The following is a 26,347-nucleotide window of genomic DNA, read 5'->3' as shown; positions in this document are numbered from 1 at the left end:
ATTCGCCTTTTTCATTATAGTGTCTGGCGGGATGTTCTTGGCAGATAGGATTACACATATATTTTACTGTAGACCAAATCTATTTTGAACTTAAAATGTAGATACATTTTCTGTGAAACCAAAAATTATCATTGTTATTATTGGCCTAATGATTATCACATTGGTATTCTACAACACCATCTTATATTCCCCTCATTGTGTCTACTTATATATTTGTGTTAGACCACTCCTAAAACTTGAAAACATCTGACACTCCAAAATCAAAGTTTTCAGATGATTTTAGGTCTCAGAAAGTGGTCTAATGTCAAGAGGAGTCCATGTTAACCGTTGTATGCCTCCAACCCAAATGAATGAAAACAAGGCCCAGAATAAAATGAGATCCCTATACCACACCCATTCATTTGGGATTCAAGTATACTGTATAAATGGATCTACACAGCAGATGGTTAGGATGTGGACTCATCAGGACTCACCTTTTGGGGTGTGACAACTTCTGACTAACTTTAATTTGTGGGTGAACTATCCCATTAAAATGACCAGTTAATAAAGTACAATCATTTCCTGGTGTGACAATCATAACTCATAAATCATAACACTTTACAGGGATAAATGGTTATGGCATTTAGCAGCAAAACGTGTTCAAACATTTTTGGTTGAGGACTATACTACAGTATAATGGAGGATTTGGTGATTTACATATGCCACCATGTGGACAATTTGAATGCTTCAAGCACAGAGAACTCTGTGATGGCTTTTGCACAATAAGCCTATCCTACAGTACGGGACAAGGTTACACTACATCTCTGATTGTAATGTAGACTAGTATCTCTTTAAAATTGTTGTAATAAAAAATAAATACATGTAAAAGTTCATTGCAACAAATGGCAAACTAGTAGTTCCCTGAGTAAAAAAAAAAAACTCTTCAAAATGTTCAAAAACGTTTTTTTACTATATAGGCCTACTGGGATGCAATCATTTTTGGACTAATTTACTTGATATTACAACACATATTTTTATACCAGCTCTGTATTCAGGGTATTTATTGAACACACAACAAAAGTAAACATTACATTTGAACATGTATAAAGTCACACTTGTATGTTTCTCCCTTATCACAGACACAGGGATGGTGAATGTTAAAGTTAATATAGCATTCCACAGATCTAACATTTTAGGCACCAGATTTAAATATTTAATATAAAAGTAGTGATTTTCAAATATGAATGCATACAATATTGGGAAATGTGACCTTGCGTCATACTGGAACATTTCAACCAATACAAAACAATTAGCACAAATCACTGTTTACCAGTTGGTATTTTCAACTAATTTACAATGACTAATGACTCATATACCCAATCAAGCAATGGAATGCCACTAAACATATAATATTTTATTCCAAATTTGTTACTGATTTGTTGTTGCTGTGAACTTAAACAAAAAACCGTTGTGAAAAGCATTATTGTTAGCTAAATCGAAAGACAGAGATAAGAAACGTTTTTTTACTGAGTTTTATGTTATATAAAAGCCAGTGTCATGTACTCCATATGAATATGCATACAATACACAATCTATAACACTGCAATCTCAGCGAGCATTTATAAACATCTTCCTGAAAACAAAATGGAACATGGGATATTCCATGGCCTATAAGGAGTACCACAATTTAAATTAGACAAATTAGACTGAAATTAGAAACATTATACAACAAATTGCAAAAAAGTTGAATTTCTGCAGGAAAACTACTGCATACAATAACAAAATAAAAGTAAGGAAACAGTCAGTATTGGTTCAATTTCACTGCCTCAAAACAGGTGTGGCCTAACCTATGATGGCTAGGGGATGTTATGTCATCTGGATGGATATCAAAAGTGTCTGTTTCCCAATAGTCAACTTATTGCTGGATACAAGGTTAGAAGAATATACTATTAGGTTACAGTTCATTGCAGTAAGCTTGTGAAATACATCTGTTCATCATATTGGCACTAGGTCCTTTGGTTTCAATGACAAACTATGTCTCAATTGTTTTTGCTACAGTTGTACATTTTTCAAGATGCTTGTTTTTAATTAAAAAAGCAAACAAAACAAATGTACAAGTGTTAGCTAAATACCAAAAAATAGTTCCCAATAATCATATAGGCCCAAAGAATGGCTTGACTTTGACCCCATGTTTACAGTATGCACAACCAATTGTATAAAGGTGGTCTATTAGTATAAACATTGGATGTTTTTATTCATCATGATAAGGAAGTCTTTCAGTCTGTTTTCCGTCATGTCCGTTAGCTGCTGCCGATCTGTGTTGGTTTCTCCAGCGTCTGTATTTGGATTGACTCTTGCGGTAGGCGAAACGACCTATTGTAACGGTTTTCTAGTGGTGATGAAGGAGAGTCGGACCAAACTGCAGCGTGTCGATTGCGATCCATGTTTAATACAACAAAGAAAACACGAACACTACACAAAACAATAAACGAAACCGAAACAGCCTATCTGGTGCAAACTAACAGCGAGTACACATAGGACACTAAGGACAATCACCCACGACAAACTCAAAGAATATGGCTGCCTAAATATGGTTCCCAATCAGAGACAACGATAAGCACCTGCCTCTGATTGAGAACCACTCCAGACAGCCATAGACCTTGCTAGACAACCCACTAAGCTACAATCCCAATATCACCACCAAAACCCCAAGACAAACACACCACAATTACAAAAACCCCATGCCACACCCTGGCCTGACCAAATACATAAAGATAAACACAAAATACTTTGACCAGGGCGTGACAGAACCCCCTAAGGTGCGGACTCCCGAACGCACCTCAAAACAATAGGGAGGGTCCGGGTGGGCGTCTGTCCATGGTGGCGGCTCCGGCGCGGGGCGTGGACCCCACTCCTTTAATGTCTTAGTCCCCTCTCCCTTCGTCCCTGGATAGTCCACCCTCGCCGCCGACCATGGCCTAGTAGTCCTCACCCAGAACCCCACTGGACTGAGGAGCAGATCGGGACTGAAGGACAGCTCGGGACCGAGGCAGCTTGGGACTGAGGGGAAGCTCGGGAGTGAGAGAAAGCTCGGGAGTGAGAGAAAGCTCAGGAGTGAGAGAAAGCTCAGGAGTGAGAGGAAGCTCAGGAGTGAGAGGAAGCTCAGGAGTGAGAGGAAGCTCAGGAGTGAGAGGAAGCTCAGGAGTGAGAGGAAGCTCAGGAGTGAGAGGAAGCTCAGGAGTGAGAGGAAGCTCAGGCAGGTAGATAGATCTACCAGCTCCTGGCTGGCTGGTGGTTTCAGCAGATCCTGGCTGACTGGCAGATCCTGGCTGACTGGCAGATCCTGGCTGACTGGCAGATCTGGAAGAGTCTGGTTGACTGGCAGATCTGGAAGAGTCTGGTTGACTGGCAGATCTGGAAGAGTCTGGCTGACTGGCAGATCTGGAAGAGTCTGGCTGACTGGCAGATCTGGAAGAGTCTGGCTGACTGGCAGATCTGGCGGCGCTGGGCAGACTGGCGGCGCTGGGCAGACTGGCGGCGCTGGGCAGACTGGCGGCGCTGGGCAGACTGACGACGCTGGGCAGACCGACGACGCTGGGCAGACCGACGACGCTGGGCAGACTGACGACGCTGGGCAGACTGGCGGTGCTGGGCAGACTGGCGGTGCTGGGCAGACTGGCGATGCTGGGCAGACTGACGGCGCTGGGCAGACTGGCGACGCTGGGCAGACTGGGGGCACTGGCGGCGCTGGGCAGACTGGCGGCACTAGCTGCTCCATATAGGCTGACAGCTCTGGCGGCTTCTTACAGACTGACCGCTCTGGCGGCTCCGTGCTGACTGGCAGCTCCTTGCAGACTGGCAGCTCCTTACAGACTGACAGCTCCGTGCAGACTGACAGCTCCGTGCAGACTGGCAGCTCCTTGCAGACTGGCAGCTCCTTGCAGACTGGCAGCTCCATGCAGACTGGCAGCTCCATGCAGACTGGAAGCTCCATGCAGACTGGAAGCTCCATGCAGACTGGCTGCTTCATGCAGACTGACAGCTCTGGCTGCTCCATGTAGACTGGCTGCTTCATGCAGACTGGCAGCTCGGGCTGCTTCATGTAGACTGACAGCTCTGGCTGCTCCATGCAGACTGACAGCTCTGACTGCTCCATGCAGACTGACAGCTCTGGCTGCTCCATGCAGACTGACAGCTCTGGCTGCTTCATGCAGACTGGCAGCTCTGGCTGCGCTGAACAGGCGGGAGACTCCTGCAGCGCTGTGTCGGAGGAAGGCAGCGCAGGAGAGGAGAAAGGCTCCGACAGCGCTGGAGAGGCGAGGCGCACTGTAGGCCTGATGCGTGGTGCTGGTACTGGTGGTACTGGACCGAGGACACGCACAGGAAGCCTGGTGCGGGGAGCTGCTACCGGAGGGCTGGGGTGTGGAGGTGGTACTGGATAGACCGGACCGTGCAGGCGCACTGGAGCTCTTGAGCACCGAGCCTGCCCAACCTTACCTGGCTCGATGCCCACTCTAGCCCGGCCGATACGAGGAGCTGGAATATACCGAACCGGGCTGTGCACCCGCACTGGAGACACCGTGCGCTCCACAGCATAACACGGTGCCTGCCCGGTCTCTCCAGCCCCCCAGTAAGCACAGGGAGTTTGCGTAGGTCTCCTACCTGGCATAGCCATACTCCCTGTGAGCCCCCCCCCGAAGAAATTTTTGGGGCTGACTCTCGGGCTTCCATCCGCTCTGCCGTGCTAGCTCCTCATAATGCCGCCTCTCTGCTTTTGCTGCCTCCAGCTCGGCTTTGGGGCGACAATAATCTCCAGGCTCATTCCAGGGTCCTTTACCGTCCAATTCCTCCTCCCATGTCCATTTCTCCAGGTGGTGCAACCTCTCCCACTGTAGCTGCTGCTGCTCCTGCTGCTGCTGCCTCTGTTGCCTCTTCTCCTGTTGCTCCTTTGGGCGGCTACACTCCCCTGGTTTAGCCCAGGGTCCTCTCCCGTCGAAGATCTCCCATGACCAGAAATCCTTGTTGAGCATCTCCTTTTTCGGCTGCTCCTGCCTGTTGACACGCCGCTTGGTCCGTTGGTGGTGGGTGATTCTGTAACGGTTTTCTAGTGGTGATGAAGGAGAGTCGGACCAAACTGCAGCGTGTCGATTGCGATCCATGTTTAATACAACAAAGAAAACACGAACACTACACAAAACAATAAACGAAACCGAAACAGCCTATCTGGTGCAAACTAACAGAGAGTACACATAGGACACTAAGGACAATCACCCACGACAAACTCAAAGAATATGGCTGCCTAAATATGGTTCCCAATCAGAGACAACGATAAGCACCTGCCTCTGATTGAGAACCACTCCAGACAGCCATAGACCTTGCTAGACAACCCACTAAGCTACAATCCCAATATCACCACCAAAACCCCAAGACAAACACACCACAATTACAAAACCCCATGCCACACCCTGGCCTGACCAAATACATAAAGATAAACACAAAATACTTTGACCAGGGCGTGACACCTATGTCCACCATGAACACCCAGGATAGCACATACATGGCAACTCCCTCACACTTTATAATGAACCTGGGCCATGGGGAGATGAGCTCGCAGTACAACATCCTTCCGCCAACCACTATGCGCATAAACACAAATAGCACTACAAACAGAACATCTACCGCCTCCCCTGTCAGGCTCTCATAGCGACCCAACTGTCTCAGGAACCAGCGAGCTTGCAGAAGGGGGTTGGTGATCTCACTGGCAAAGATTACAGCGCATGACTCAATGCCTGATTCCCCCAAGCTCAGGGTCAACAAGATACCCAGGATGCTCATGGTGTGGTGGATCAGCATCACCGGGCCCTCTGTGCGGAAGTACACACACCAGCCCATGTCAAAGATGAAGTAGCCCAGGCTAATGACCATAGCAGTGATCTGAAGGGGGGTGTTCTTTGTGCCTGAAATCAAGATCACAACGTTATTGTAAACACTCTTCATGGTTAGTAACATTGTCATACACACATCAAATTATACTAGGCAAGAAACTCTACATGAGAACATTTGGTTATGGATGTAAGCCTTGGTTCTCTGAGTAGATTAACGGGGGTCGCCAAACGACCTATGGAAACTCCTTCCCCTTCACGCGATGAGATGCTTAATATCAAAGATGTTTACAGTTAGGCCCCTCCCTTACTGTACCCATGTGACCTGTCAATATAAAAGGCGGTGTGACGTGGCACACTGTCTATTACTTCACTTGAATTCCACAGAGGTGGAGGAAAGACATGAAAAGCTTGGCGATCCGTTACTCTACTCAGAGAACCAAGGCTAAATCCGTAATGTTCTCTTTCGTTTTTGTAAAGGGGCTGCTGTACCAAACAGGTGGTTCAGGCAACAGAGTGGGATACCTCACTCACCATTAAACCTTAGTCTAGATGAGTCCCTGGGAAGTCCTTGTATGTACCACAGCAGGGTTTCCAAAACCTGTCCTCAGGCCCACCCCCCAGACATTTCACATTTTTGTTTTAACCCTAAACTGCCAAACCTGATTCAGTTAGTCAAAGGCTTGATGATTAGTTGGCTAATTGAATCAGGTGTGCCAGTTTAGGCGTAAAAATAAAATGTGAAATGTCTGGGAAGAGGAAATGGTTGGGAAACCATTTGCAACAGAATATATTAACCCAACAGGGTGGATTAAATGCCAACTGTAGTATACAACTGTAAGCACAAGCAAGCTGAACGCAAGAACTTGAACCATGAGGCTTCAATTAGGTGTAACATCACCAAGAGTAAAAGGCCTCTGTATAGAACATCCATCTCACTGATGGTTGATAAGTATGTACAAGGTTCACAGTATGCTCACTTACCTGGGTTGAGAGAGGGTGCTGTGTCCAGAACCACAGACACCACTGATGGTGTGGACATAACATTGAGTCTGGAATACCTTGTGAATGTAATGGGTGTTGATTCCAGGGAGGCCCCTCTGAACAAGGCCCATGAGGTGGCCGTACCCCTAGTGGAGTGTGCTACCATGCCATCTGGAGTTGGTGTACCTGCTGCAATGTATGATTTTGAATAACACTGCATTGGTAATCCAATGTGCCAGTCTCTGCTTCGAGACTGTGCGACCTTTGGTGTTCTCCCCATAACACACAAAAAACTGTTCTGTTTGACGAACAGTTCTTGTTGTGGCAAGATGGTCTCTCAATTCCCTAACCGTGCAAAGTGTATGCAACTCACGACTCTCCTGTGAGAAGTAGGGAGGCTGTCATATACACATTCAATGTAGATGGGGACTTCCCTGCAGAAATAAGCTTCTGGAGAAAAGACAAAATGTCAGTAATTGGGCAGGAAGATGGCAATTCTGCATGGGCAATACACCACTTCATGAACACGTTCCACTTGTTGGGATAGAGTCTTTGTGTAGAGGACCCCCTTACTGCACGTATTGTATCAATTACCAAGGAGGGTACAGCTACAAGGTGGTCACGTTCAGGGGCCACACACAACTTTAGTATGCTGGGTTTGGGGTGAAAAAGCTTGCCATTTGCTTGTGACAGGAGGTCTGCTTGAAGAGGGAGTTGCTCCAGTACAGTTTCAAACCCAGGAAGCGCACACACTGAGTAGGGACCAGATAACTATTTTCCAAGCTCATTGTTAGTCCCAACTCGGAGAGGTGATGTGAGACAAGGGATGTGTGTGCCAAGGCTTTGTGACCCTACACATACTAGCCCAATCATCTAAGTACTCCAGGACCCCGACTCCTGCTTGGCGAAGGGGTGTTGACGCTGCGCTTATGCAATTTGTGAAAGCGCAAGGGGCAAGCGAGAAACTTGCGGTAGGACCAAGGCTCTGTGTGCTGTTGTGTAGAGTGTACGCGGTCTGCATGTGGTGCATCTCTGCCTTTTCCGAGGCCCTCCACCTATTTGGTATGGCTGAGAGTGTCCGTTCCCCCACTGCTGAGCAGGTGCAGCATGTCTGAGCCTTGTAAGTGGGCCGCTGCTGAGCCAAAAGTCTGGCCAGGTAATATGGGTATATCTAAGAGTGGAACTTTCTTTGTCAGGTAGCTTGGGACTGCTCTAACCATAAATGGCGCTGTGCAACACTCAGTGTGGCCAAAGTTTTCCCAACCATCTTAGCATTGCCCTGAAGGCACTGGATGAGCAGATCTGTCACTGTCAACAGTTCTTTCATGGTCCTAGTGTCATAGATTGCGGAGAGGCGTGCCTGCAGCTACTCCTGAAAGGAAGCCAGTATCGTTGCTGAATTGCCAAGCCTAGCGGCTAGAGAGGTGCTGTCATGTGTCCTGCGTAGGAAGCAATCAAATGCCCTGCATTGTTTGTAAGCCAGCTCTTGGTCTGAACTGTGACAGAGAGAAGCAGGCAGAACAAGTGAAGCAAATTATTTATCCATACGGGGGAAATGGCCAAAACCATTTTTGTCTGCATCATGAACTGTAGCTAAGCGAGTGCATTTGCTTGGCATGGCAGGGGTTCTTTGATTTGGCGTGTTTCATGTGCATTGGAGCTAACGCACAAAGTCTTTGAACAACAGGAGGCATACCGCAGTCTTTGAAGAACTGAATTCATTAAACTTGAATGTGGACACCATGGCAGAAGGGGCGTGCTCCACATTGAGGTTCCTGCTTGCCCTCTCAAAGATTTCAAAGGATATTTTCTGGTCGACTGTCAATGCCAGTAGCAACGGTCATCAAAATTGTTAAAAGGTTTTACTAACAATTCTAATAAATGTAACAGTAGGACAATGGATGAAGATACTCCAAACTGTTTGAATCCATCAAGTATTGACTCAATTATAGCACATAAAACATTTTAATGGCACAGACAAATAATGAATGCAGTGGGATTTTGGTGTGGAATCCAGGTGTTCAATTTGTCAAATTTCACTTTTGTTTTCATAGAATGCACTCATATATACTACATTTTCTAATGGTATCAGGTATTTATTTTATATTTTGTGTTAAAATAAAGAATTAATCATTTGCATAAATACACTGGGTGTATTGGCATATATTAATACATTAAGATAAAGGCGTAGGCTGCAACCACAAAAATGTCTAGGCCTACCTGCACTCACCTGTGCTGTCTAGACTGCCTCATTCATTACTGTTGTTGTCCCATTCGGTTGCATAATTCAACAAGTGAGTCAATAGCAGGATACACCGATAAAAAAAATCAACACACTTGGCTCTATATTACATATATCTATACATACTTTACATTGTTTGTGAGATCAGACATAATATCACTCACTATAAGTCTTCATTCTCAGAAGTTGCTTTCATTTCAGTGCATCTAATCATTATAAAAATTCTAACTTTTTTCAATTCAACAAAAAATGAACACCCATCAAACTAAAGTTATCTTTCTTCTCTTCCTTGTGACGCAAGTGTCGAAATGATGTGTTAAATCCAAGATTAAGCTTTAGCGTTCTTATAAATGCAACGGAAAGAGAATGTATTCCATTGAGCCCATTTCAGCCACCTGGGTGTGTTTGACAGGTCCTTACAAGCATTTCCACGTCGTCACGTTAACGGGAAAAAACGTCAGGCACAAGCAAGAGTACAAAAGAGTTGCAGGAGTAAAATGAAAGCAATCAATCCAGGAAAATTTAAGCAACAAGTGGATTTTGCACCCCTCGAACAAAGTAAATTGATGGCTGAAAAATACACATCCTCAGGTGGGTGGGGCATGAGCGTGGCTACTGCCAGGCCGACAGGCTGGGACTGGACGATGCTAGAGCCATGGTGCATACCATCATCAGAGTGATCCTAGTCGGTGGCATAAGACTGGGAAGCTCTTGCGGACAGTACATCAGTGTCGTCCGATTCAACAACCACACTCTGTTCAGAGGTAGGGGTTGGGTTTGGTACCGGTGGAGGAAGACTGGCCAGGATGTGCTTGAAGGTGGACTCAAATGGTTCCCATGTGGTTCCCATGAGATTTGTGCCCAGGCGAGGATAAGAAATGGTGTTTATTGGGCGGTGGATCACGAGGTGAGTGAGGCCTGTCATTTGACCTGGAGTGTTTGAAATAATCTGCAGAGGAAGGTCTACGATCAATGATCTGTGTGGCAGACTCAATCTGATGACAGTCCGGAGGTTCCGCCCACAAAGCTCTCAAGTCGAGATTTTAATACTCTCTGTTTGAATTTCTGACACTGAGTACAACAGCTGCTACACTGTGAAGCCACTTGAGCATGTTCAGCTCCCAAGCAGATGAGTGTGCTCATCTGAGGCTGGGAGACGCTTCTCACACTGTTGACACGGGTGGAATGACATTCTGAGTACAGCACTGAATCTGTGTGCAAGGAACAGATGTCACACAATTGGATACACAAGAGAAGTGTGTTCCAAGAAAAAGTCGCTATAATGCAAAAATATATGCTAAATAGCTTTGTGTCTCGATGTGCCTCAGTGTCTGCTTTGCTGCTGCATGCTCTTGCCTCGGTGTCGGCTTCGGATGCTTTGAGAGAATAGCTAGCAACACTAAGCATCAGCTCTAATCTGTAGAGTTTAGGGGGCGAGACTCCTGCCAAAATATGTAGCGAAATCCTGGCTCGAGACTCCGCCTATATAGGCAAACTCAATACATTTCATGCACGCTTTGACAAAAACAACACAGAGCCGTGCACGAGGGCCCCGCCGTCCCAGAGGACTGGGTGATCTTGCTCCCCGAGGACAACGTGAATAAGGTTTTTAATCTGTTCAACATTCGCTCACAGGCATCTCCATGGTCATTTTTAAACTCTCCTTGTCCCAGTCTGTAATCCCCACGTCAAGCTGACCACCATCATTCCTGTTCCCAAGAACTCTAAGGCCACCTGCCACACTACCTACTGCTCTGTAGCACTAACATCTGTAGTCATGAAATGCATTGAAAGGCTGGTCATGGCACATATTACCTCCATCATCCCAGACACCCTAGACCCACTTCATTTTGCATACTGCCCCAGCAGATCTACAGACAATGCAATCTCAATTGTACTCCACACTGCCCTCTCCTACCTGGACAAGAAGAATACCTATTTGAGAATGCTGTTCATCGGCTACAGCTCAGAGTTCAACACCATAGTGCCCTCCAAGCTCAGGACCATGAGACTGAACACCTCCCTCTGCAACTGGATCCTGGACTTCCTAACGGGCCGAAACAAGTAGGCTACAACACCTCCGCCACGCTGACTCTCAACACGGGGGTCCCACAGGGGTGTGTGCTTAGCCCCCTCCTGTACTCCATGTTTATCCATGACTGTGTGGCCACGCACATCTCCAACTCCATCATCAAGTTTGCTGATGACATGACGTGGTAGGCCTGATCACCAATGGAGATGAGACAGCCTACAGGAAGGTCAGAGAACTGGCTGTGTGTTGCCAGGGTTGTGTGTTGCCAACTGTGTGTTGCCAGGACCACAACCTCTCCCTCAATATCAGCAAGTCCTAGGAGCTGATCATGGACTACAGGAAATGGGGGGGGGTGAAAAGATTCAAGTTTCTCAGTGTCCACATAACTGAGGGCTTAATATGGTCTCTTCACACCAGAACAGTCGTGAAGAAGCCCTTAGGAGACTGAAACGATTAGGCATAGCCCCTCAGATCCTCAGGAACTTGTACAGCTGCACCACTGGTTGTACCACTCTCTGGTACGGCAAATGCCCTGCCTGTGACAGGAAGGCCCAACAGAGTTAGTTGAGGACGGTCCAAGCGGTGCCTGAGAAAGACTGTTCTCCATGCTCCTGTCCAGCAGACTCCTAAACAGCTTCTATCCCCTGGCCATAATACTCTAAAATGTCTAACAACTACTGCTCTCCATCTCCCACAGACTGTCCACACTGACTCTATATATGCCCATCCACAGGTCTCTACCAACTCAGACACAACCTATGCTCTGAACAATATGAGGGTGGGTGTCATAGCTTGCTGAAATGGCACGGAATGATCTCTATACCAACTTAACCACCTTTAGAAAAAGGTGTTCTAGAAGCAGCACTCTACATGGAAACGATTACACTGTTTCCGTGCAATTAAATAGTGAGCATCTTACCTGGATGTGTGAAGGGCCAAGGTCCTTCCACATAACCTATGTAGGCTGTTATGCAGACTGCCAGGATTCCATGGAACAGTGTGACCAGCCTACAGTTCCACTCAGACCCACGGCTTCCATTGGTGTTACACAGTAGTGTGTAGAGAGTGATCCAGCCTGTAAGGCAGAGGACCACGCCAACAGACAGTGATGTCATCCCTCAGCTAAATACACAAAAACAAGACAAAAACAACTTAATGACCAACAAACACATATAGAAGTTTTAAAAGATTGCATGATGCACTTCACTTTCTACCATCACCAAAAATATTAGCTATGCTCAAGATGTGTGTGAGCAAGTCTGATTAACCTACATTTTATGTTCAGGTAATGTTCTGTAAAATGCAGCATAATTGCAATATGGAAATACAGTGCCTTCAAAAAGGTATTCGCACCCCTCAACTTTTTCCACATTTTGTTTAGTTACAACGTGGGATTAAAATGGATTTAATTGTGATTTTTTTTTTCCGTCAATGATCTACACAAAATGCTCTAATGTCCAAATGGAAGAAAAAGTATATATATAAATAATAATTAAAAAACATTTATGAAAAATAAAACACTGATATATCTTGATTAGATGTATTCAACCACCTGAGTCAATACTGTACATGTTAGAATCCCCTTTGGCAGTGATTACAGCTGTGAGTCTTTCTGGGTAAGTATCTAAGAGTTTTCCACATCTGGATTGTGCAACATTTGCCCATTATTCTTTTCAAAATTCTTCAAGCTCTGCTGATCATTGTTACACAACCATTTTCAGGTCTTACCATAGATTTTCAAGAAGATTTAATTCAAAACTGTAACTCGTTCACTCAGAAACATTCACTGTCTTCTTGGTAAGCAACTTCAGTTTAGATTTGGCCTTGTGTTTTAGATTTTTGTCCTGCTGAAAGGTGAATTCATATCCCAGTGTCTGGTGGAAAACGGACTGAAATAGGTTTTCCTCTAGGATTTAAATCATGTGTGTTGGAGTGTGCCCCTGGCTATCCATAAATAAAAAATATATATAAATAAAAATAAATAAAAAATATATAAATAAAATTGTGCCACTGGGTTACTGGGTGACTTTCACTTTCGCCATTTTCTATGAAGTTATCTTTACTTTTACTCAAGTATGACAATTAGGTACTTTTTCCACCACTGCTCAAGGCAATTCAGCTTTCATTTGTAATTAATTTGTCAAAATTTCAAACAACAATTCTACTTTGACATTATGGGGTATTGTGTGTAGGCCAGTGACCAAAAATCTAAGGTTAATAGATTTTTAATTCAGGCTGTAACACAACACACCCACCACATACACTGCTGCTACTGTCTATGGTCTATCCTGTTGCCTAGTCACTTTACCCTTACCTATAATTACAGTACATAGCTACCTCATTTACCCCGTACCCCTGCACATCGACTTGGTACTGGTACTCCCTGTATATAGCCATGTTATTTTTACTTGTTATTTTTATTAATTATTCACTGTGAATTTATTCCTTGTGTCAATATTGAAAACATTTTTTATTTTTAAAAAAAGTATTGCATTGTGTATCTTAACTCTCTCTGCATTGTTGGAAATGGAACCGTAAGTAAGCATTTCACCTGTTGTCTACGAAACATATGACAAATAGAAATGGATTTGAACAAAATGTGGAAAAAGGACGTGAATACTTTCTGAAGGGACTGTACATTACCTTCCAGTGAACCTGTGTTATAATCCAAAGTGACTGATGAACAGTGAACTTTTCTGAACTGAGCACAAAAAAAGTGTAAACTGAATACCAAAGAAGTCTCCCCAATAATCATACTTAAAGAATGACGTGACTTTGACCCTCCTCTTACACACAACCATGTGTTAGTTAAATATTTGTTAAAGGTATATTAGTATAAACATTGGATGTTTATGTTCATCTTCTAAAGATCAGGAAGTCTTTCAGTCTGTCTTTCCATCATGTCTGTTAACTGTTTCCAATCTGTGTTGGTCTCGCCAGCGTCTGTATTTGGATTGACTCTTGCGGTAGGCGAAACGACCAATGTCCACCATGAACACCCAAGACAGCACATACATGGCAACTCCCCCACACTTTATAATGAACCTGGGCCGTGTGGAGATGAGCTCGCAGTACAACATCCTTCCGCCAATCACTATGCGCATAAATACAAATAGCACTACAAACAGAACATCCACCGCCTCCCCTGTCAGGCTCTCATAGCGACCCAACTGTCTCAGGAACCAGCGAGCTTGGGTGATCTCACTGCCAAAGGGTTGGTGATCTCACTGCCAAAGAGTACGGCGCAGGACTCGATGCCCGATTCCCCCAAGCTCAGGGTCAACAAGATACCCAGGATGCTCATGGTGTGGTGAGCCAGCATCACCGGGCCCTCTGTGCTGAAGTAAACACACCAGCCCATATCGAAGATGAAGTAGCCCAGGCTAATGACCATAGCAGTGATCTGAAGGGGGTGTTCTTTGTGCCTGAAATCAAGATCACAACGTTATTGTAAACACCATTCATGGTTAGTAGCATACATACAGTACCAGTCAAAAGTTTGGACACATACACATTCAAGTGTTTTTCTTTATTTTTTGTAGAATATTGTAGAATAATATTGAAGACACCAAAACGATGAAATAACACATATGGAACCTTTGACTGGTACTGTACACACATCGAAGTATACTGATCAAGAATCTACATTAAAAAAAAATGTAGCTCCTATACCAACTTTACAGAAAGCTGGTGCAGGAGCAACACTACATGGGATTAGATAGTGAGCATCTTACCTGGATGTGTGAAGGGCCAAGGTCCATCCACATAGCCTATGTATGCTGTTATACAGACTGCAAGGATTCCATGGAGCAGTGTGACCAGCCTACAGTTCCACTCAGAGCCATGGCTGCCACTGGTGCTACACAGTAGGGTGTAGAGAGTGATCCAGCCTGTTAGGCAGAGGACCACGCCGACAGCCAGCGATGTCATCCCTCAGCTAAAAATACAAAAACATAATTGCAATACGGAAATACATTACCTTTCAATGAACCCTTGTTATAATCCAAAGAGACTGATAAAGAAGTGTATATCTGAACTGAGCAGCTGTAGTGCTCTGGCCAGTCTGAGTAGTGAAGGTCTGGTGAGGGGGACGTCTCATGTCGTAGGATTGGGAAATGAGACCATGATACAACCTCGTTGGTGAGGGGAAATTGCATGCTAGCTCACTTCAGGGAGTTTCAAAACTAGTCCAAAAGTAATTGTGTCTGGGGCAGTGGGGCAGCACATCCTGGTCTCATAGACAAGACGTAACATAGTAAACTCAAATCCGGGGCACTCAAATCAGTATCACACTGTACGTTACATTTGGTATGCTTACATAAGACAGAAGGTTATTTAAGGCAAAAAACAAGAGGGTGGTAGGTCGGGATGGATGGGTGTATAACATAAATGTCTTGCAACCCAAAGGTTGCATGTTCGAATCTTATCATAGACAACCTTGTCACTTTTAGCTATCCCTTCCTCTAACCCTTTAACCTCACTCCTAAACTTAACTCTAAACGCTTGACTAGCTAACGTTAGCAACCTAGCTAACATTAGGCACAACAAATTGGAATTTGTAACATATATGTTTAGCAAATCCATAACATTGTACGTTTAGCTAATTTGTAACATGTACGTATCGCGTAACATATCATACGAAATGGATGATGGACATTCACAAATTAATACTTACCATACTAAATGGAGTCCCGGTTTTACATACTGAATAACACAAAATGCTCTGAGACCAGGTTGCGCTGCAGTGCAGACAGTAGCCATATCTGCCAGCAAACTGTCATAAAGCAAGCTAGAGTACCTATTAATTATTTATACTTGAACCTTTATTATGTACATTATGTTTTTAAAAAAAAGACAATATCCAAATGTAAATGTTTATTATTAATATCAGGAATTTGGAGTACTATTTATAGAGCTAGCTATGATTTCCTCTGTTCAGTTGTTTTGACATCAGTGCAGAAGGGGAGAGAGCAGCTAGTTTGCTAGTATAGAGTAGAGGTCAACCGATTAATCGGAATGGCCGATTAATTAGGGTCGATTTCAAGTTTTCATAACAATCGGAAATCTATATTTTTGGGTGCCGATTTTGCTGATTTGTACCTTTTTTTAACTAGGCAAGTCAGTTAAGAACACATTCTTATTTTCAATGACGGCCTAGGAATGGTGGGTTAACTGCCTTGTTCAGGGGCAGAACGACAGATTTTCTTTCTTGTCAGCTCGGGGGATCCATCCTTGCAACCTTACAGTTAACTAGTCCAACGCTCTAATCACCTGCCTCTCATTGCACTCCACGAGGAGCCTGCCTGTTACACGAATGCAGTAGAAGCCAAGGTAAGTTGCTAGCTAGCATTAAACTTACCTTATATAAAAAACAATCAATCAGTCATAATCACAAGTTATAACTACACATGGTTGATGATATTACTAGTTTATCTAGCATGTCCTGCATTGCATATAATCGATTCAACGCTGGGGGATGATTTTACAAAAGCGCATTTGCTAAAAAAGCACAATCGTTGGACGACTGTACCTAACCATAAACACCAATGCCTTTCTTAAAATCAATACACAGAAGTATATATTTTTAAACCTGCATATTTAGCTAAAAGAAATCCAGGTTAGCAGGCAATATTAACCAGGTGAAATTGTGTCACTTTTCTTGCGTTCATTGCACGCAGAGTCAGGGTATATGCAACAGTTTGGGCAGCCTGGCACATTGCGAACTAATTAGCCAGAATTCTATGTAATTAATGCATAACATTGAAGGTTGTGCAATGTAACAAGAATATTTAGACTTAGGGATGCCACCCGTTAGATAAAATACGGAAAGGTTCCGTAATTCACTGAAAGAATAAACTTCTTGTTTTCGAGATGATAGTTTCCGGATTCTACCATATTAATGACCTAAGGCTCGCATTTCTGTGTGTTATGTTATAATTAAGTCTATAGAGCAGTCTGACTGAGCGATGGTAGACACCAGCAGGCTCGTAAGCATTCATTCAAACAGCACTTTCGTGTGTTTTGCCAGCAGCTCTTCGCAAGCACAGCAGTGTTTATGACTTCAAGCGTATCAGCCTAATGGCTGGTTTAACCGATGTGAAATGGCTAGCTAGTTAGCGGGGTGCGCGCTAATAGCGAGGGCCCCGGCTTTTGTTGAACGATGGGTAACGCTGCTTCGAGTGTGGCTGTTGTCGATGTGTTCCTGGTTCGAGCCCAGGTAGGGGCGAGGAGAGTGACGGAAGCTATACTGTTACACTGGCAATACTTTAGTGCCTATAAGAAAATCCAGTAGTCAAAGGTATATGAAATACAAATGGTATAGAGAGAAATAGTCCTATAAATCCTATATTAACTACAACCTAAAACCTCTTACCTTGGAATATTGAAGTCTCATGTTAAAACCACCAGCTTTCATATGTTCTCATGTTCTGAGCAAGGAACTCAAACGTTAGCTTTTTTACATGGCACATATTGCACTTTTACTTCTCCAACACTTTGTTTTTGCATTATTTAAACCAAATTGAACATGTTTATTTAGTTGAGGCTAAATAGATTTTTATTGATATTAAGTTAAAATAAGTGTTCATTCAGTATTGTTGTAATTGTCATTATTACAAATAAATTAAAAATTAATCGGTACCAGCTTTTTTTGGTCCTCCAATAATGGTATCGGTGTTGAAAAATCATATTCGGTCGACCTCTAGTATAGAGTACCACAGTATGAGTCATAATACCCATAAAACTGAGCTGTCAAACAGGGAAATGGTTCCAATCATATTTCCACCATTCATTTTTCCCATAAGCGATTTTAGAAACACTTAAACTAAGGGCTGTGTTTCGTGTAGGCTTACCCTGGCGTGACATTTTGATAACCTTGTAAATCTCTCTAAGACATTGTGACTTTTATCAATGTATTAGCCTGTATTTATCCCCCAAAAATGAAATGCTAATGTGGCTTTCATAAAGAACTACAAATGCAATGATCTTGACGAGTCTGGCAAATCGAGGCAAAGGAAAGAATCTCTGGATGAAATATCTAATGTTAGTTAAATGTAGTAATTAATAAATTAGATACATTCTTTAAATGGAGAATTTTGTTAACCGTCTTGTGCACGTTTTGAAAAGACACAATACCCGTTTGCAAAGATGATATTTAAGAGCTTGCAGGGACTTGTAGTTTTGCATGTCTACTTTGAAGCGAACTAGCATTTTCGAATCAGAGTAAATGGAGCTGGATATATTTTTTTTTAAATCACTCGTCAGAGAGAGATTTACATGGTTACCAAAACGTCACGCCAGGGTAAGCCTACACGAAACACAGCCCTTATTTTAAGTGTTTCTAAAATCCCCTATGTGAAACATTTATGATGGAAAAAACGATTGGAACCACGATTAAAACTATGTTTTAGGGGTTTTAATGACAGCTCCACTGTAGGGCTCTATAGCAAAGATAGAAAATAACCATGCCAATATAGCTCCAGCCATTTATAAAGATGCGAATATTTTAGCTAAAAACACATTTAAAAAGGGAATAAAAATGAATCCAGATTAGCTGTCTAGACAAGTTTCCTAAGGCAGGCTAGAAGACAGCAAGCTAGATGGACAAGAGCTTAGCTCCTCAAGCTATCAAATGTTGGCAAAGCGAAATAACTATTTTGTAACATCACCTTATTTCTGCACCGCTTGCACGTTCATGTCGGTGACATCTCTAGTCTCTTTGTGGCCAGCATGGTCCCTCGGGTGACAGTCACTTCATCTTCAGTTCTTTGTGTCCATTACGTTACTCGGCTCAAAAACAAACAATTGCGTCTCGAGTATCTAATCTCAATAGCCAACTCCCCCACCTTGCAGTGTCAGCAAATGGTGCTGCAGATAGCTACCCAACCCTAAACGAAATTAGTGAATTAGTTTCCAACACTCAGACAAAAACAAAATATAATTACTGCTAGCCTGGTTCCCGAATGTAGGAGTAGCTTTACCGTGGTCGGGTGGTGTCTACTTGTCAACTAGAATGGGGTTGTGGCGCCATCCGCTGGTAATATTTTGGTATTTTTTCCATCAGTACGTGGAGGTGAAAAGGTGGGATGCAGGTATAATAAGCCTTCTGCAGAAATGCTCTCTCTGGTACAGGTGGGGAACATGAAAGCTACACGAAAATGGATACTGTACCTGGCGCATGGTAGGTGTCAGTGAATCTTGTTCTGAAGTCAGATTTTTGCTGAATAAAGACCACCCACAGAAGTGCAGTGCAAAAGAGGTGCCTTTATTGAACCCTTGCAGGCAAAAATGTACTTTTGAATTGTAAATGACTTCATTTTCTGTGGTATTGCTCTTTGCAAACATACACAACTCTTACATAGAAAAATACAAGAGACTTTACTCTAGTTTTACATTGCAAAAATATCATTTGAAGTGTTAAGGCACATAGGTTACCGTAGAATGGCCACAGTTCGAAGGGTTTTTACAACAAACAAAATACATTTTGGTTTGTCAGTTAGGAAGAGGTCATACACAAAGTGAACATTAGCATAACGTGACAGAATAAAACAAAACAATTAGGTACCAGTTACTACTGAATATGATTTAAACACATTAAGCTACTCGAGATGTAAAATGCCATAATGAGGTATAGGAATCGGATAGCAGACAAGTGATCATATTGTGGAATAAAATTGGACTTTTCCCTACTGATTGCTGATTATTTTAGTCCTACCTGAACAAAGTGTTCTGTGTGGAATGGAATCACATATCCAAGTGATAATCAGGAAGGCCCTACACATACATTTAACAAATTGTGATGTTAATGAAATGAACCGACATGAGAAATGTAATAATGGTAAAAGGGTTTCACTGACTATGGTTAGATGTTTCCCCCCCCCCAATAATCCATGTGTTGAACTTCGAATGGAATGCATTAGCTTCACATTGCATTAACGGTATTGCTTCAAACGTTTCTCAGATCCATTCCATGAGAAGTGAAAAAAGTGAACACAAATCAAATAAATTGCAACTTCAGCCCTTCCTTGGAGAATATTTCCTTTGTGAATCTTTACTGTGGTTTGCCCCTAACGTTGAAAGAATAATGAAATATAAGCAAATTAACTTGGAGACCTTTGTCAAAATGAAATAATATATATAGTGTGTGTAAAAGAAAAATCAATCATGACCGTCAGTGATTGAGCTGTGAATGATGTTCAAGTTAGTGGCATTCTCTCTCAAACCCAGACGGTTTACAGATACTCAGGTGATCTTCCATTGTGAATTGGGATTCATGAAATTTGGTCACAAGAAATATTTTTTTATCACATTGACAGAAGAAAAACAACATTGAGGCTAGAAAGAAGTAACTTGCTCTTCAACAATGTACTTTAAATTAGCATCAGCATCTATACTGTTAACTAAATACAATGCCCAGACATTTTCACAATATACTCTGAGGGTACAAAACATTAGGAACACCTGGCTTTCCATGACAGACTGACCAGTTGAAAGCTATTATCCCTTATTGTCACCTGTTAAATCCACTTCAAATCAGTGTAGATGCAGGGGAGAAGACAGGTTAACAAAGGAGTTTTAAGCCTAGAGGCAATTGAGACATGGATTGTGTATGTTTGCCATTCAGAGGGTGAATGGGCAACACCAAATATTTAAATGCCTTGAAAAACAGGGTATTGTAGTAGGTGCCAGGCACACTGGTTTGAGCGTGTCAAGAACTGCAACGCTGCTGGGTTTTTCACACTCAACAGTTTCCTGTGTGTATCAAGAATGGTCCACACCCAAAGGACATCCAGCTAACTTGACAACTGTGGGAAGCATTGGGGTCAACATGGGCCAGCATCCCTGTGGAAGGCTTTTGACACCATGTAGAGTCCATGCCCCGACAAATTGAGTCTGTTCTGAGGGCAAAAGAGGGTGCTACTCAATATTAGGAAGGTGTTGCTAATGTTTTTTTGTTTTTTTACAATGGTGTATATAATCTGTCTGTTTTGCTACACAAATCAAAAGACAAAATGGGATGAAGTTTATATAAAGAAAATTTAAGATTAGTCATTTTATACATAAGAATCTTCAATAATTTCACCTTGCAACCAAATAAATAATCCCAGCAATCAGAAACATTGTTGATTGCAACCTGAGTTGCCGTCGACCAGGAAGAGAGCTGGCTAAAGCGGTGTTATTGACGTCATAAGTCACTGTCCGACTGACCGTTCCGATCCGCATCCCACGGTTTCCTGTGACAACATAATGGGAACGTTGTTCCTTCACCAATCATCCCACTGGGCAAGAAATGTAGAAAAAAAGGCTGCTCTGTCCAGCCGTATGCATAAACGTGTCCTTATGAGAGGAGGTTCTTGTAGTCATTTTTTATCAGCTGGGCACAAACGTGTGAGTAACAAACGTGTGAGAGTAACTTTAGGTGGCACAGTAGGTACCTGGACACTTCGGCAGCATCATATCCCAACTATAGGAAATGTCAAAAGGAGTCATTGAGAGGGTATAGCTTTGGTCTCAAATTCAACCTAAACTGTCCCATTTAAGGCATAAAACTACTATCATCTCACGACAGGATGAACTGAACTACCACGTGATATCCAAATTAAATAAGGGAGGAAAAGAAAAGCATTGGGGGGTGAGGGGGTCTGACTGCACAGCCAGTGTGCTGCTAAGTCTCCTCATCCCAGAGACAGAGCTGTTTGTGGGGGACATAGTAGGTGAATTGGTAGCCTTTGCTGCAGCTCTTGATGCCGCACTTGTAGGGGCTACCTTTGCCTGTGGTGTCACGGTTGCGGCAGTACTTGAGCAGGCAGGGGTACCACTCCAGACGCAGGCTGAAGCTGCAGGAGCAGGGCTGCCACACGTCTCTCGTAGAGCGGCACGACAGCAGGACCGGGACCACGTCCACCGACTGGGGCAGGATCTCAAACACGGAGCCCTCCACTCCTACAGGTGCAGCAAGCAACATATTTGTGAGTCAATGCACTAATTAAGGTAGCCTGGTCCCAGATCTGTTTGTGCGGTCTTGCCAACACCCACCGTGACAATGACCATAGGATTTGGCAAGACGGCACAAACAGATCTGGGACTAGGGCTAGTAATAAGGAGCTTTTTCATGCAAAAGAGTGCTGCTATCTCTATTCAATCACAGATGGTTCGCCGTGCACTGCACTGACCATTAGGCTAAAATTTTTTTACAGTACATTATCTACGACTAGAAACTGTTGACTTCATATAAACTAAAAGATACAGGGTTCTTCAGTCAGCTCTCGTAAAAATAAAAAAAAGATCACAAAAAGTGATTGCCTAAAGTTGAGCAAGAGAGCTATAGGAGCAAAACTGACTCTCAGGGAGAGAACGTTTCAGTTTACAGTCAATTGCGTAATCTTTTTCTACATTGTCAAATACTAATAGTGTTATTGAAGTAGAACTGGGCTAGTTTGGTAGTGTACATAGAGCTAAAATGTATTGGATGAATTTAACTTGGAGCGAGTGTGTGATTAAGGTCTAGACCAAGGGTGGGCACTGAATTCCTGGAGGCCATAGTGTGTGCAGGGTTTTATTCCAGCTCAGCACTCCAGTCAATCATACTTCACCGAGGGAGGGGCTGACCTCTCCAAATGAAAAAGAGAAGCTGGGAGGACAAAAATGAAAAGGTAATCTGCATCCTTTATTCCACGTCCACACAAAGGTGGACTAATGTGCACCTTGTCTTGAGAAAGGCCACTAGGCCAAAAACATTGACTGTGAAAGATACTATTCCCTAGTGGTGGAAAAAGTACACCAGGGGTGTTCTCTTGGACACTTTCTGTCCTGCTAAGCATTCAAAATGTAAATGAGTACTTTTGGGTCTTAGGGAAAACTTATGGAGTAAAAAGTACATTATTTTCTTCAGGAATGTAGTGAAGTAAAAGTAGTCCAAAATATAAATAGTCAAATACATACCCCCAAAAAACTACTTAAGTAGTACTTTAAAATAATTTTTACACCACTGCAGATCACTTTTTATTATTTTCACCTAACAGACTCTTAAATGTATTTTTTGCTATTCGAGTATTGTTTGTATGTATATCTGAACATGCAATACTATTATGGCTGTAGCCAGTGGTTTTGCTTTGTCGTTTCTGATTTATTCTACAATTCAAACATGGCGATTATCCTAAACTCCCATTCCACCTACACCGAAAGACGTGGATGGAAGTCTTCACTTTCATATTGTGAACTTCAGCCATGAGCAACTGAACAGGTGTTGTGCCGAAAATCTCCAACCTGGCAGAACCCCCCACTAGGAATGATGTGCATTTTAACCCTCTTTCAGATCTGAAAATGGATGGTCTTGAGGTTTCATGGGTAGATATACTTCTTCCTAAATGTCGTCCCATACTTGGTGTGTTTTATCGGCGATTTTAATACAAATGTGCAGTTATCACCCAAGAAACATACACTAGTAAATGCCCTGTATAACTTTAAAATCATCTATTTGGACTAGAATAACTAATTGTTGAGCCAACCCAGGTGTGTATTGACAGTAAATCGACTTTGGATTTGATTATTGTATCAGAGCAAGAGAATGTCTGCCAGTCAGGAGTCTTAAATATTGGTTTTAGTGATCACATGGTAACCTACTGTACCCATAAGAAATCCATAATGCTACTAGAGCTGGTAATATATTCATGAAGGTACGGTCTATGAAACAATACTAAAAAAAAAATGTTATGTAGAGGTCCTGGGATTGGATTGATCTCATGTACTAAACTGTGATGTTGATCAAGCTTGGTATCTTTTTAATGATCTGTTTGTCTGCACGCGACTCTGGCTTCGATGAAACAAATTCAAATCAAACAGCGGTCAGGGAAATGGATCACTTCCGAGATCGCTACCTGGCCAGATTCAGAAGGACAAATCTACAACAAGATTATGATGGTTAAATTAACTGTAGAAACCAGGCAAGATACAAAATGGATAAGACCACATCCCAACATGATATAGATGCCGTTAATGACAACTTACATCAGCCTTGTATACTTTAGAACTTTTTAAATGGACATTGGCTTAAAAACTCCCCCTTATGTAAAATCCTGTAGTATTGTCCTGGATATTGATGTTTTATGTTATGACCAGGCAAAAGGTTGCAAATTATTTTAAAACATTTTTTTACCACTATAGCCTCATCTCTGGTTCAGAAGTTACCCTTCTGCTCTGGACACTATGGCCAGTTTTTCATTAACTACTTTTACCATAGCAAAAGGTATTACAAATTATTTGTTTGAGCTAATCTCATTAAGCATAAACAAAGCAACTGGACTGGATAACCTTCCTGCACAATTCAAAGAATAGTGCTCGTGTCACTGCTAAAATGATAACATATTGTAAACCTTTATTAGTAGTGGTCCATTTCCCAAGGATCTCAAAACAGCCCGGGTGGTTCCACTCCACAAGAGCAGTAAAACAAATGCAGGAAACTGCAGGCCTGTGTCAATCCTCAGAACCTCATCCAAAATTGTTGAGAGATTAGTTTGTAAAATCAACTTGAGGGATACCTTCTTGAGCACAAACTTCTTTATGAACTACAATCTGGCTTTAGAACTGCTCATTCCACTGATACTTGCCGTATCCACATTAAGCAGGAAAGTGAGAAGGGGAACTATACAGGTATGGTCGTGTTAGACTTGCAGGAAGCTGTTGACACTGTGGACCATAATATTCTCCTGATGAAACTGAAATGCATGGGTCTAAATGATGTAGCAGTGAACTGTTTTAAGTCTTATCTGACCAACAGAACACATGTATGTAATGTTGTTGATGTTGTGTCAGAGGCATTTAGAGTACCGCAGGGATCAATTTTAGGGCCTCTCTTATATACGTTAATGATTTGCCAGATAAAGCAAGAGTTTACACTTTACTGTATGCTGATGATTCAGCAATACTGGTATCAGGGAAGGATACAGTTTACATAGAGGAGACCCTGAGTTAAGGAATTGCATTTTGTTAGAGATTGGTTGTCTGACAAAAATTGTCACTACGTTAGGTAAAAACTGAATCGATTTTGTTTGGAACAAAACATAGATTGCTTAGGGCTGACAAGATAACGGTAAACTGTGCAGGCAAGGAGAGCGAATCTAAAACAAGTATCTTATCTTTGTGTCCCTAGATAAATCCCTTTCTGGAGACCTGATTTCTGCTAAAAACAAATCTAACAAATGGCAAACAAATTAAATGTACATTATAACACTAGATATTTTAACATTAAAGTTAAACTGCTCGTCTCAACCTTGATTCAGTGTCATGTTGATTATGCCTGCTCTGTTTGGTATAGTGGGCTATCAAAAAAGCTGAAAAAGAGAACGCAGGTCTTGCAAAATAATGTTCAGGTATATGCCGAATGTCTCCCCTAGGACCCACATAGGGGTAGGGGAGTTCCTGAAGGTGGGCTTGTTGCCTTTGGAGTCCAGAGTGGACCAACTTAAATCATATGCTTGACATCTTAAACGATCGCGCCCCAGGTTACATGAAACACATTGATATGGTCTATAACCAACACAGTCACAATACCAGAGCTCGTGTTATGTCTTGTAAAATCCCAAGAATAAACAGTACTGCGAGGAGCACGTTTTTCCATATAGGCATTTGTCTATGGAATAGACTTCCCTTGGAGATCAAGCAAATAAAAAGTAAAAATAGCTTTAAAAAGCAGGCAAAGTTTAATTTGGTCAAGGTCGTTATTGTAAGGGAAACCACTCCACTGACCCTTGTGCCCCCTACTGCTGGTCAGGTGTATTTATTTTAAGGATTGGTATGATGTGCAATCATTATCATACTCATCACTATCAAACGCTCCCTGAAACACTTCAGCGCTGCTCGCCTTTCTAATCGACCTGGCCTGGGTATCCTGGAAGGATATCGACCTCATCCCGTCAGTAAAAGATGCCTGGTTTTTCTTTAAAAGTGCTTTCCTCACCAGCTTAAATAAGCATGCCCCATTCAAGAAATTTAGAACCAGGAACAGATATAGCCCTTGGTTCTCTCCAGACCTGACTGCCCTTAACCAACCCAAAAACATCCTGTGGCGTTCTGCAATAGCATCGAACAGCCCCTGTGAAATGCAACTTTTTGGGAAGTTAGAAACCAATATACACAGGCAATTAGAAAAGCCAAGGCTAGCTTTTTCAAGCAGAAATGTATTTCCTGCAACACAAACTCAAAAAAGTTCTGGGACATTGCAAAGTCCATGGA

General features: G+C 42.7%; 2 protein-coding genes and 1 pseudogene across 5 annotated transcripts in view; all 3 read right to left on the bottom strand.

Annotated features, from left to right (window-relative positions):
* Window positions 1-1,023: 1,023 nt before the first annotated feature.
* LOC112265070 (TLC domain-containing protein 5-like) lies at window positions 1,024-19,116 on the bottom strand. 4 transcript variants are annotated; one of them, XM_042295829.1, is made up of 4 exons: window positions 19,063-19,116; window positions 12,039-12,241; window positions 5,502-5,936; window positions 1,024-2,352 (listed from the first exon to the last, which is right to left on the bottom strand). In XM_042295829.1, the coding sequence occupies exons 2-4, from the start codon at window positions 12,232-12,234 to the stop codon at window positions 2,231-2,233; spliced, it is 753 nt and encodes a 250-aa protein (XP_042151763.1). In that variant the 5' UTR covers window positions 12,235-12,241; window positions 19,063-19,116; the 3' UTR covers window positions 1,024-2,230. The 4 variants fall into 4 exon arrangements, with proteins under 4 accessions (XP_042151763.1, XP_042151762.1, XP_042151764.1 ...); XM_042295828.1 differs by lacking the exon at window positions 19,063-19,116 and adding an exon at window positions 15,099-15,192; XM_042295830.1 differs by lacking the exon at window positions 19,063-19,116 and adding an exon at window positions 13,877-14,015.
* Window positions 13,566-19,117, bottom strand: LOC112265071 (annotated as a pseudogene).
* A 1,858-nt stretch (window positions 19,118-20,975) lies between these two features.
* The window catches only part of oafa (OAF homolog a (Drosophila)), a 30,538-nt gene continuing 25,166 nt past the window's right edge, over window positions 20,976-26,347 (bottom strand). Inside the window, exon 4 of the mRNA XM_024442090.2 lies at window positions 20,976-22,060. Within this exon, the coding sequence (XP_024297858.1) occupies window positions 21,783-22,060 (278 nt within the window). The 3' untranslated portion in view covers window positions 20,976-21,782. The remainder of the gene's footprint in view (window positions 22,061-26,347) is intronic.

This window comes from Oncorhynchus tshawytscha, linkage group LG13, assembly GCF_018296145.1.
Source record: "Oncorhynchus tshawytscha isolate Ot180627B linkage group LG13, Otsh_v2.0, whole genome shotgun sequence".
Classification (NCBI taxonomy): domain Eukaryota; kingdom Metazoa; phylum Chordata; class Actinopteri; order Salmoniformes; family Salmonidae; genus Oncorhynchus; species Oncorhynchus tshawytscha.
The sequence above is the reverse complement of the archived record's forward strand: the minus strand, read 5'-3'. Positions and strand labels throughout refer to the sequence as shown.

What these genes read in the sequence shown, in the direction of transcription:
- LOC112265070 (XM_042295829.1), bottom strand. Translation starts at nt 12,234, where the DNA reads ATGACATCACTGTCTGTTGGCGTGGTCCTCTGCCTTACAGGCTGGATC. An exon ending in TTGGCCCTTCACACATCCAG is followed by an intron (nt 5,937 to 12,038) that starts GTAAGATGCTCA and finishes TCTTGATTTCAG; the next exon opens with GCACAAAGAACACCCCCCTT. An exon ending in GGTGTTCATGGTGGACATAG is followed by an intron (nt 2,353 to 5,501) that starts GTGTCACGCCCT and finishes CCGTTACAATAG; the next exon opens with GTCGTTTCGCCTACCGCAAG.